A 13,024-nucleotide genomic window follows, 5' to 3' on the forward strand; every position below is an offset into this window, starting at 1 on the left:
CCTAGCCCTCCAGCAGACAAAGGGCTGGCCGAGCTCAGTACCAGAAAATGAAGCTCCAGGACAGGTGAGTTTCTCTCCGCCCTCCCACCCCTGGCTGCGCATTCCCACAGAGTACATTCCCACAGAGTACGTGGTGGAACAGAGCTGTGGTGCCCGTCTGGGATCTGGCCACGCTTTGTCATGAGACACAGGGAAATCCCTTGTTGTCAGAGCAGGAGACAGGATGCCTGGAAGATTAACTCCTAAAGCAGCAATCTGTCCAGCAACTGCAGCTCTGTCTGTCTGATAGAGGACATAATAATGCTTTACGTTTAATTTTTTAAACTTTTGTATACTCAAATCACAGCAAAATACAATACCAACATCACTGTAAAATGAAAGCGTATGATCATTCCTGAATATATTTCCTCTTGTCCCATTTTGTCCTAGACAAAACCCCATAAAAAGTTTTGATGGCTCAACAGAAACAGATTACAAGTATAGACAAATTTACTTTGTGTAGAACTTGGAATAATGATAGTGATTATGCTTATTATGAAATTAAAACTAGAACAGCTGGGTGCAGTCATGCATACCTGTAATCTCAGAGACTGAGGAGGCTAAAGGAGGAGGATCACAAGTTCAAGGTCAGCCTTCATAGTTTAGTGAGATTCTCAGCAACTTAGTGAGAGCCCATCTCAGATTTAAAAATATATAAAAAGAACTGGGATGGTAGTTTAATGGTAAAGCACCCAGAGGTTTAATCCCCAGTACCAAAAAACAAAACAAAAAACCAAAGCTAGAACAATTCATCCTTCCTCCTGTAGTATTCATATATGCTAGGCATTTTCCCAAGTGCATTACAGGCATTTCATCTTCAATAATTCTATGAAATAGGCACCACTGTTATTCTCATTTTACAGATGAGAAAAGTAAGGCAGACTGGCAAAAATCACTGGCTCAAGATGCACCTACCCAGTAAGTGGTGGGGGGTGGGATTAAACACAGGCAATCTGGCCCAAGTATACATTTTTAGATACAAACTCAGGTCCACCTCAAATTGGAAAGCAAAGACTTCTCCCTGAATGCCCGGAGCTGCCTGGGACCCTGCCGACCATGCACTTCATCTCTCCCCCGCAGAGCCCTCTGTGTTGAATGCCTGCATCTCCTCCATCTCCCTGACAAACCCCCATGCTCTGCACCCTTTCAGCCTTTACTGCAGCCCTGGGCTCACTTCAGGCACTCAAGGTAAACAGCAAGATTCCAGTCTGGCCACAGTTCAGCTGTTGTTAAACTTTTCCATGATATTTAAACAGCAGTAGCCTCACAAAGGGATTCAAAGCAGATTTTCAGAACAAGCCAAGTTGATTTAAGATGTGATGTGATTAATCGATTAATTTTTTTAGTGCTGGGGATTGAATCCAGGGATGCTTAACATCCCCATTCCTGTTTATTTTTTTGAGACAGGGTCTTATTAAGTTGTTCAGGGCCTTGCTAAATTGCTGAGGTTGGCTTTGAACTTGTGATCCTCCTGCCTCAGCCTCCCAAACTGCTGGGATTACAGACGTGCACCACCACCACCACCACCGCTGGCATGATTCTGATTTATAAAATTGTGGTCCGCATTTTACCTAAGACTGTTACAGATGCTCCTTGACTTAGGACGGGGACTAGGTCTCAAAAGGCCCTAAATTGAAAATATGGTGAGTCAAAAATGCATTTAATCCAGCCAGGTGCAGTGGTGCACACCTACAATCTCAGCGACTCAGGAGGCTGAGAAAGGAGGATTGCAAGTTGGAGACCAGCCTTAGCAACTTGGTAAGATCCTCAACAACTTAGTGAGACACTGTCTCAAAAGAATAAAATATGTATCCATTCACCTCATTCACAGTGGTAGGTAATTTGTGGCTCAGTGGTAGGTAAATTGCTCCTGGGTTCAATTTCTAGTACTAGAGGAAAAAAAAGAAAATGCAGCTAACACACCTAACCTACCAAACGCGCTGGCTCAGCAGCACGGCCCTGACAGACTCTCAGTTATGTACCCCCTGCCCCATCATCAGTGTGATGAAGCCACTGGGCTCTGTGGTTGCCACTGTCCAGTGCCCTGAGAAGATGAGACCACATGTTGCTAGCCTCGGAAAGAGATTCAAATTTAAAATCTGATGTAAGTTTCCCTTGAAGATGAAAAGGCTCCCACCACCCTAAGCAGGGGATGCCTGTGGAGATGACGGCATACATCAGCATTTGGGGCACCTTTGTGCATCTTCCTGGGGCAGGTGTTGACTTCCCCCAGGGTCCTAAAGCTTGGAGCCGCTTTGCGGCACCCTCACCACACAACAAACCCGAGACAAGAAGACCCTCTTCCGCCAACTCCGGTCCCTACTTGTTGATGTTGCTGCCCTCCTTCAGTCGCTCGCCAGCAGCTCCGGTCTTGGACACTCTTTCGCTGCCCGCCAGGTCTACCAGGCTGACCTTACTGACTTTCTCTCCCGAGTTCTGGGGCGGGGAACAAGAGAGAAACAGCATGTGTTAGTGCAGAAACCACAGGGCTGCGCAGGACCCAGGGCCACTGCACAGGCACCTGGCACCCACTCCCCACAAGCGAGGTCTCAGGGCCTCGGGCGGGTCCCAGAGTCGGCGGAACCAGCATTAAACGTCACAGCCCAAATTTGAATTGCTGGGGAAACGCAGCTGGACAGCTCTCACCCAGCTTTCCAGAATCTAGTGAGAAGCTGGAGACGCTATGTGCCATTAAGGAATTGGGGGACACGAGGATTCCTGCATACCTCTTCCCGAGTGTGACCCATCGGCTAAACGTCATGGTTTTCACTTTGACGCACCTCAGTGACTCTGAGTAGACTGATTGTTTTGGGGGTAATTCTGGGGTGAATGGATACATATTAGAAACTACATAGGGATGGCCTCGTGTTCTTTGGGGAGTTTACGCACAAAATCCAACTTTTAAAAAAAAACAAGGGTATGAAAGGAACCCCAAACTAATTAAATGCTCTAAGAACAGCAGCTTGTTGAGTAAGCAAAAGAGCCAATATAAAAATTCCCAGCCGCTGAATCCACCCAGACACCCGTCCCACGTGGACACCGGCCCCCCGGGGCGCCCGCGCTCACCCCGGACTGCAGGTCGTACAGCGTCTGGGTGATGATGATGTTGAACACGGCGTGGGAGCGGCTGCTCTCCTCGTTCATGTTGGTGGCGGCTACGGTTCGCGACTTATTTCCCTCGGACATCAAGGACTCGATATCCTGGAGGCAAGCACGGGGGACACACCGTGAGCAGAAGCCCCTGCGCCCAGGACGTGTGCTCACCAGGGTCCTTCTGGCCTCGCCACGCCCTCGGTGGAGACCGCTGCCTTCCGGGCAGCACCGTGAGCCCCCACCCCCTGAGAGCCTTCTAGTATACTGAACGCTTCCCCCCTTCTTCTTTGCCTTTACCAGGGGTCTCCTTCTCCTGTTAGGACCCCCGTTTCTCCTTTGGAAGTTCCAAGGAGAGCCCCCTTTACGGAGTTCTCCAGATACTGGATAACTGTGCGATTGAGCCCTAAGTCTCCTGCCCTCCGCAGCCTGCTAGCCGCCCACCTCCCGCTTCTCGCTCCCTCCTCCAACCTGAGGGGGCAGGGGGTCTCAGCGTCTTCTCCACACCTGTACACCCCTGGAAACCATGAGGTCTTATCCAGTGTTGGCTGAATGAACCTTACGAAGCAAGCACTTTCCTGATTTTATACACAAAAGAAGCTGAAATTCATGGAGGTCGAATAACTTTCCCCACATGTCCTAAGAGGCAGAGCTGGGATGCAAATCAAGAGCTCTTGGCTCCTACAGGATGACAGCCACAGGGACATCACACTGAGCTACGGGACATCACCTTAGTGATGGTGCAGGATGAGCATCTTTATATCAGGGAAGTTCCTGCTCCTTTCAGAATCCTACTGTGTTCAAAGGGAGGACTGCCCCCTCTTTCTAACCTGAGAGACACCATTTGTATCTTCCTTCAAATACCTAGAGTCAGCTCCCAGGTCAATTTCAGTCATACCAAGACTGCAGTGACAGCAGGTCAGCCACATCCCTCAAATAGCACAAGTATAGGGATTCATTTATTCACTCATTCATTCATTCACTCATTCATTCATCCACTCACTATTCATCCACTCATTCATTTATTCATCCACTCATTCATTCATTCATTCATCTACTCATCCATCCATCCATCCATTCATTCATTCATTGGCATTCTTCAGCAATAGAGACAGGAGTTTGTTATATGAGATTTTCAAAACAATGATTATAGTAATAAGGACAGACTATTGAGTCCAGGCATAAAAGTCAAGAAGCAGGAAAAGGAGAACAGGTCAGTCAATAGAGGAGTGAGTCAGAAAAACAGAGGGGCCACAAGTAAAAGGAGAAAGAAACCAAGACAGGAGACCCTCCTAACAAGATGGGGCTGAGTGACCACCAAGTACAGCCGAGGTCTGGAAGGACCTCCTGAGGAATCAAGGGAGAACCGTTTCCACAACGTGGTACCAGTGGACCTCAAACTGCTGGGCCCCCGGCCACACTGTGAAACCTTGGGCACAGGGCAGCCTGGTGCTGTGTTCTGGGGCCATGAACAGTATCTCTGTACTGTAAAGGACCCGTGTGAAAACACACCCCACATCCCAGTCTCTGATTCACTGCCAGTTTTTGTTGTGACATTTTTAAGAAATGGCACTTACCTCAAAACTGGTGACGGCCAGTTGAGATAAACCATCTACATATGGTCCCAATACTTTATGTTCTCGAACTTTGAGAGACTGTCTACTCCTGCAGAAGGGAAAAAGAAGGAATGAAAGAATTTGACTAATCTTGGAAGCTTTTTCTTCCCAAGTGCTCAGAACTAAGATTATAATTTCAAAAGACTTTAATGATTAAAAAAAAAAAAAAAGTATCCTAAAAGCTACTTTATTTGGATTAGTGGAACAGCATTCCATATGAGGAATGTCTCTTATGCTCTGATTTCTATTTAAAGTAACATTATTTTAAAAATTCTATTTTCTAGTCCTAAACTAAACAGCGGGCACATAGAACTCAAGCTACCTTGTTTCAGTAGATGAACTTCAGTTTCACATAAGGGAAAACAGGAACAAAACAAAAACAAACATACAAAAAAATATGAAGCAAAGAATGCTCCAGGTCAAATCTAACTACGGCTATTTTGTAAGCTAGCACATCCTCTGAAATGTCTAGAAGTTCTCTAACAAATATTGAACAATGCTAACATATTTTTAACCTCAGTTTATTTTTTCAGGTTGCATTGGATCGCGCTGCTTCTATGCTAGTAATTTTATATAGAAAGTGAGATTACAGTACAGAGATTATAGTCATTGATATTTATCCCATATTTAGACTGGCTCTGCTGGGGAAGGTCTGTGGGCTCTTTTGCATCTTTAAATAACAGCTGTGGTTACGGATCCCTTTGAAGAGCTTATCAACAGATGATTGAGATTAAAAGCAAAACTATATCTGTTTTGACTGTATTGTGTATGTCATCTTTTTCATGACACTGGCTATTCATCATCTTTCATATTAAGAGTCAAAGGTTGTAGTTGGGAGTACTAGCATACACCTATAATCCCAGCAACTTGGGAGGCTGAGGCAGCAGGAGGATCATAATTTTGAGGCCAACCTCAGCAAGTTATCAAGGCCCCAAGCAACCATTTCAGACTGAAAAATGTTAAAAACAGCCAAGAATGTAGAACCCAGCACCTTCAACTTCTCGTACCAAAGGGGGGGGGGGAAATCAATGGTTAGTCTCATTTCAAGGTTGAAATAAAGAAATTCAGATTAATGACTGCTTCCAGAGTCTGGGCATTGCTCCCTAAGCACTTTTCAGCCCTCCCATTCAGTACACAGCAGGTTGGCTGTTTGGATTCTATAGCATGGCGGATAGTAGGTGGCCCTTGAGCGTGCCACGCAAGCATTCTGCAACTGAGCCAAATCCCCAGCCCCCTAGTAGGTTTTACTACACTTAAGGATGAAGAATTCAATGTGACAATGAACAATTCGTTTGCACTGTGCAGGGATAGATCATGATGCCTAGCCTCAGCCACTGTATGCTCACGAGCAGCACACTGGATCCTCCATTACAACCAGAGATTCTACGATGCTGCTATTCAGTAGCACAGGGCTGGGGACTGAACCTAGGGGACTGATAGATCATGATGCCTAGCCTCAGTCACTGTATGCTCACGAGCAGCACACTGGATCCTCCATTACAACCAGAGATTCTACAATGCTGCTATTCAGTAGCACAGAGCTGGGGACTGAACCTAGGGGTGCTCTACCACTGAGCTATCCTGAGCCCTTTTTATCATGCAAGTGACCAGGGAAGGGATAAATTACCGTACAATCATACATTAGAATACTAAATAGCAGTGAAAGGTAATGCATTATTACTTAAAAAATGACCGTGAATGAATTATTGCATGTGTGTTGGAGGGCAGATCACCAAAGAACATGTGTTCTATGATGTTGTTCACAGAAAGTAAAAAAGTTGTATCAAATTATGTACAAATGCTCAGTAAGAAGAAAGAATGACAAACACAAAGTTTCTGCTAGCAGTTATCTTGGGGACGGGGAGACAATGGAATGGGATCCAGGAGAAACACAGGAGGTGTGGCTTTACAGTATAAACACAATGAGCAACCTGTCAATAGTAACTCAACTTCCATGAATGGCTCAGGATGTCCAGATACGATATCAGCAATATTTTAAATGGCATATCTGAGCAACTCTATATGAACTCAGGAAAAACCAAATGCAAACTAGGTATACCAATATACAGGTGTTGTGAAGCCACTGAATTCTCAGTAAATGAACTAACCCCAGAGTCGTGACCAAGGGCTGAAACACACATACCCGCTTGTGTGTCTTCTGACACCATTTAAAATAATTACTCCTATTTGCAAATTTAATTTCAATGACTTACCCCTTGGGGTCTAAAAGATCCCGAACTTTCTCATTATAAATTTCCATATAGGATACTTCGACCTTAAAAGTCTGTGACTCATTTTGCTCCAAAGAGATCCTTTTAAATAACGCACAGCACAGCCTTGGAATGAGGCCCAGCTGCTCAGCATGGCCCATCATGGAGAAGGACTTTCCCGAACCTGGAGAAGGACAAACAAAGGGAAGAAGGCAATAGGGGGTGACAAGGACACGGCGGCCCACAAGTTCTCGCCATATTCCAGCCACCGCTGCAGAGAGAAAAGGGATCAACCTGGTCCTCAAAAGCAGACCCTGGGTGTCACAGTTACTCTTCTTTCCATCACACCTGTACCTGAGTCTGCCTCTCACTGTGAGATCCAAAGAGCCCCCGTCAGGGGTGGATGTTACAAACGCAACCACGACAAAGGCTCAGGGAGCCGGGCACAGTGCTGCACACCTGCCATCCCAGTGGCTAGGGAGGCCAAGGCAGGAGGATCACAAGTTCAAGGCCAGCCTCAGCAACTTAGTGAGGCCCCAAGGCAACTTAGTGAGACCCTGTCTCTAAATAAATATAAAAAATGGCTGGGAATGTGGCTCAGGGATAAGCACCCTGGGGTTCAATCCCTGGTACCAAATAAATAAAAAATAAAAATAAATAAAAGTAAATTTCCACCTGTACATTAAGTAACAGGAGCAGTACTTTACTGTCATACCTACCATACATTATATCAGACATCTGCTCCCACTGGATTTTCCTAGTTATCCTGAGATGTGAAGCCCCCGCTCTGATGATTTATTTATTTATTTCCATCTTATAACTGAAATCGTCAGGGCTCAGAAGTCACAGCGGAGCTATGAGGTATGTCTGGTTTTGTCTGTTTCGACCCCTGCTCCACCAGCCCTGGCTGCATACCCCAGCGCCAGTTTTGTATCCTAGGAAAAGTCCTCCGTTGGAGAGGGCTCCATGGGGTTTTCTGTAGTTTTCACTAAAACATTTATATCAAGAAACTGGTCATTATTTTTCTAGTTCAAATTCAGGTTAACACTATAATTTAGGAAAGTGACACTTAATGTTAACACTGAAATTACTCCATTTCCAGATCTATGGCAGCTTCAAAAAGGGGTTTCTTTGGATCATCTGATTCAGCTCAAATCCATGAAGTCAAAGCATTTTTCTGTTGCTTCTCAAACTTTTTTTCCAGGTTTTAAGTGTTTAAAAAAAAAAAAAAAAAACCCACAAACTTAGGGCTGGGGGTATAGCTCCTCAGGGGTAGAACTTACATTTAGCATACATAAGGCCCTGGGTTCAATCCCCAGCACCACCACCAAAACAAACAAACAAACAAACAAACAAACAAAAAAAAACCGCACATTTGATATCATTGACTAATAAGAGCAACTTCTTACCTGTCTGTCCATATGCAAAAATACAAGCATTATACCCCTGAAAGGCTTTTTCAAGAATTCCTTCCCCAAGGCACTTGAAAACCACTTCTTGTCCTAGAAAACAAGACACACAAAAATTAAAACCAGAATGCTTATTTCCTGACGTGTGTGGGCTAACATTCTCTCGGTGCCCTCTCCCATGTTGAAAGTCTACGGAATGCCAAAGACACGTAGGGCTCAGTTTTAAGGGACCAATCGGTGCGATTTCTTCATTTCCACCTGCACGACTGGGTCTTGCTATGTTGCCTCGGCAGGTCTTGAGCTCCTGGGTGTGAGTGATCCTCCTGCCTCAGTGTCCCCAGCTGCTGGGACCACAGCCCGTGCTACTGCGCCCGGCTTGCAATTTCATCTTTGCTTCTAGAGTCAGTGCCAGGATAAACTTACGACCCCATAGTTTCCCTCTTTGGCATTTCTCTGGGCATGGAAATTTCTTTCCCACTGTAAGTGGGCGAGATGAGCGCACCATTCAAATTTGGTCATTCCTTCTTAGGACTTAGCATCCAAGGCATCATGAAATATGACCTGTCTGGTCTCCCCATCTGGATTCAGAGCTTCCGATGATGTCGTACACATTATGTGAGCCCCCACACAGCACCAAGCCCTGTGCTGAAAACTGCTGCTCGCTGCCCACTGCCCGCAGTGGAGCGAGTTGCTGCTGCCAGCAGGACCCCCATTCCCACAGGGGCACGAGGACAGTTCCCTCATCCAGGGGGCATTGTCAGGCACTATACCATGGTAGAGTGAAGGTGTGACAAGCTTCTTAAACACACAGGGGAACATTTACTACCCTTTGAAATGAACTACTTTATAGCATCCATTTCCCATTGTTAAGAGAATTAAAATTATTCTCTCCTTCCTCCGTGCTCCCAAGTGCTTAGAAGAGTCACTACTAGGCACCTGCAGAAACTACTGGCTTCAATCCCGGCTTCCCCCACTGGAATGAGAGTCCCTGATGGCAGAGACTATAATCTCTTTATCTTTGTAATCCTGGTTTCTAGTGCAAAATACTTAGTAAATGTTGGTTGAAGGAGTCAGTTTAATCGTTTTATCCTGCATGACATTTGGAAATCCGTTTGCGTTAGAAAATGATGTAACATACCAATAAGCTTCTTCTTTTAAACCAATAAGCTTTTGGTTGTATATTTTTTATTTATGCAATCAATGCTGAACCCAATTTTAATGTTCCCTTATACATTGTGATTGCAAAACAAACTCTTTAATAAGTGTGTTGACATGAAACAAGAGTTAATATTTTCAATCAATCACTATGTGTGCAGAATTTTTTCTTCCCCTTTGGGTACTAGTTGAATCCAGGATGCTTAACCTCTAAGTCACAACCCCAGCCCTGGTTTTTGGAATTTTTAATTTAGAGACAGGGTCTCGCTAAGTTGCTTAGGCTCTCACTAAGTGGCTGGGGCTGGTCTCAAAATTGTGATCCTCCTACCTGTGACTCCTGAGTCACTGGGATTACAGGCATGTACCACCAAGCCCAGTGTAGCACATCAATACATTAAGTGGTTGTAATCCTAAGAGCCTTTTGTAAACACACAGTGGAGTGTGAAGATTGCTCCCAGATATATGAAGGTACTCATATATGCTCTAAGAATAAAGTATTGTCCACATTATCATCTACTACATATACACTTTAGAAGTTGCTTTTATGCTACAAATTCAAGAGTTTTGTGTTCACTGAAAAACTAATCTCTGTGGTACTTGATTTTTTTTTTTTTTTTTTTTTTTTTTTTTTGTGGTACTGGGGATTTAACCCAAAAGTGCTCTACTACTATTACATCCCAAATCCTTTATTTTTTATTTTAAGGCAAGGTATTGCTAACTTGCTGAAGCCGGCCTCAAGACTGTGATCCTCCTGGGCAAGCCTCCCGAGTCATTGGGATTACAGGTGTGTGCCACCACAATTGGCTGGTGCATGATCTTTCATACACCTCAGTATTTCTTCTTCTGTTTTCTCAAAGGACGTTTCCTAGGCAACATGTATTCCCAAGTCCTGTGCCAAAGGCACGCTTTACACTGGAGATGAGCCCTGTTTCAGAGATGATCCAGAATCAAACTCAGCCTGTTCCTGGGCTCCTTAGAATTGCTTGTGGTCCTCAGTCAGTGCGAGGTGCCACTCTACCATGTTCCAAAGGCCAGGCTTTGCTGGCACAAGTGGCTGAGTAGAGCAGTCCTGTTTGATCTGGCATGCTGGTCAACCAGTCCCCAGGAAAGAGTGAGGTCAGGGTGGACAAAGCTAGGTCAAGCATCCTGACCATAGTTCATGAGTTCAGTTCTGTGCAGCTTGTGAACAAGCAAGAGCGCAGAGAAGCACTGGGGTCGAGATTTTATCACGGCTTCATAGAGCCTGTGGTTGTTAACCTATCAGACTTCCACCTATCTGTTTCCTATCAGGCAGGAAATGCAGTCACTAACCAATCAAAGAATTTCTATCTGTTCCCACAGCAGATTGGAAATGTAATACTACTGACTTCAGCTCCTGATGCTACGAGTAGACTGGAACTAGGAGGGATTATTTTCTCCAAGTTGTTTCAGAAGTAAATCATAATATGTCTTTTTCCTTGTCAGGAAATGACCCTTTAAAATAATTTTCCAATTATTAGTTGGAAAGAGCAAGAAAGTCACATAAACCAGGATGTGTGTGTTAAGACTGCATGAAAAAAATAAATGATCAAAGAATTCCCCAGCACACATAAAAATGAGAGAATAAATTTCAGTTTAGTCTATGTCCAAATTAATTCAAACACTAAGAAGAACATGAACTGACCTATTTAACCTGGATTTATGATACTAAGGAGCAGAAAGAGAGTTAACTTTTATCCACTAGACACTAGTAATGCACTTTTCATATTTTATATCATCAAACCCTCATAATACCAGGAAGGGCAGGTATAAATTATGGTCAGTAAGGTGACTGGGGCTTTGAAAGGTTAAGTCACTTGCCCAAGGTCTCTTGATAGTGAGTGGCGAGCCTGGCTGGCCTGTCTGATGCCGCCATCAGCAATAATGCTGAGGGACACTGAGCACAGTGACTCCCATCCTGACCCCTAGGTACTTTCTACAGACGCCAGAACTTATCCCCTGCACCGTGTGCCTGTGTATGTACGTCAGTGTGTGTGTATATGTGTGTGTGTGTGTGTGTGTGTGTGTGTGTGCGCACGCATGCGCACCTCGACCACTGGGCTGTGAGCTCCTGCACCCAGGGCTGTTGAGCCTTCCCAGAGTGCGTGGTCTACACCAGGAGTCGATATTTTCTGGATTATCCCTGTATTGACACTACTGTTCTCAGACTAATGTATTTTTAATGGAGGGCCCCTTTTCTCATTACTGATGATTAAGTCATCAAAAGACTGCTCTTTGAATTTAAAGAGGAATGCTTAGTTATAGTACTTTATACTTTGGTCAAAGCATGAACTTCTAGTGACCCCCTAAAAACCAGAGCAGGCCTTTGTCAAGAAGCTAGTGGGGTGTGGGCAGAGGGGCCGACCTAATATGCCAGGCTACCTGGGCAATCTTGATAAAAAATTATAAATCACTTTACCTGATACCCACAGTCCCTCTTAGGCATTGAAACAATAACTATATATGACAAATAAATGACTACCACTAAATACACACACACACACACACACACTCTCTTTCTCACATATATGCACACACATATATGATTTCAGAAATAGTCATTCTTTTAGTATAATCATGTTTGACTTTATTAAGTTTTATTTATAACTGATAAAGGAAAAAATTTGAGAAAAATGATATTTTTAAAAAAGAAAGAAAAGGGGCTGGGTTTGTGGCTCAGTGGTAAAGCGCTTGCTTCCCACATGTGAGGCCCTGGGTTTGAGCCTCGGCACCACGTAAAAATAAATGAACAAAATGTGTCCAACTAAATATATATAAAGGAAGGAATAGAGGGAGGGAGGGAGGAAATTAGCCTGGTACGGTGGTGAACTCCTATAATCCCAGTGATTTGGGAGGCCGGGGCAGGAGAATTGCAAGTTCAAGGACAGCCTGGAAAATTAGTAAGACCCTGTTTGAAAATAAAAGAATTAAAAGGTCTGGGGGTGCAGCTCAATGGTAAAAGTGTCCCAGGTTTTAATCAATGAAGGGAGGGAGGGAAAGACATAGTTGAAGTTCCACAAGGCACAATTTATAAAAAGATAAAATGTAAAAAACTATTGTGAAGTTCATGTAATCTTACAAACCTAAGCAAGACAGAGTGGAGAAGGACTGGAACACACTCTATTACTACAGCATCATGTGCTAAAGGAAATTTTCTCTTAGACAAGACATGATCAGCACTTTCCCTTCTCATCCGTCAGCATTTTAAACAGCTGACCAGCTTTCCATTCTGAGTAACTGATACAGCCAGCTCCCTGCTGTAGATTACTTCCTTTTATTTTTCTGAAATATTTATCCGTACCTGTTCGTCCCTGTGCATGTCCCTATGGGCTGTAGCCTGCAGGACCCGACACACCAAGCGGCTGGGCTCACAGGCCTGTACCAGCGCCTGTCCCAGTAGCTGCTTGGCACGGCTGTTAGCACTCTTGGTTTTGACCAAGTCAAGAGCGAAAAAAGTCTCTTGTTTCATTAAACCAATTTTCCTTGA

The 13,024-nt window shown here is 44.4% G+C and overlaps 1 protein-coding gene across 1 annotated transcript in view; it reads right to left on the minus strand.

Annotated features, from left to right (window-relative positions):
- The window catches only part of Kif13a (kinesin family member 13A), a 176,777-nt gene that overhangs the window by 67,567 nt on the left and 96,186 nt on the right, over nucleotides 1-13,024 (minus strand). The window contains 5 exon segments of the mRNA XM_076859246.1: nucleotides 2,363-2,475; nucleotides 3,106-3,240; nucleotides 4,707-4,794; nucleotides 6,959-7,139; nucleotides 8,365-8,457. Coding sequence (XP_076715361.1) covers nucleotides 2,363-2,475; nucleotides 3,106-3,240; nucleotides 4,707-4,794; nucleotides 6,959-7,139; nucleotides 8,365-8,457 — 610 coding nt within the window.

The sequence above is a fragment of the Callospermophilus lateralis genome, chromosome 6, assembly GCF_048772815.1.
Source record: "Callospermophilus lateralis isolate mCalLat2 chromosome 6, mCalLat2.hap1, whole genome shotgun sequence".
NCBI lineage: Eukaryota > Metazoa > Chordata > Mammalia > Rodentia > Sciuridae > Callospermophilus > Callospermophilus lateralis.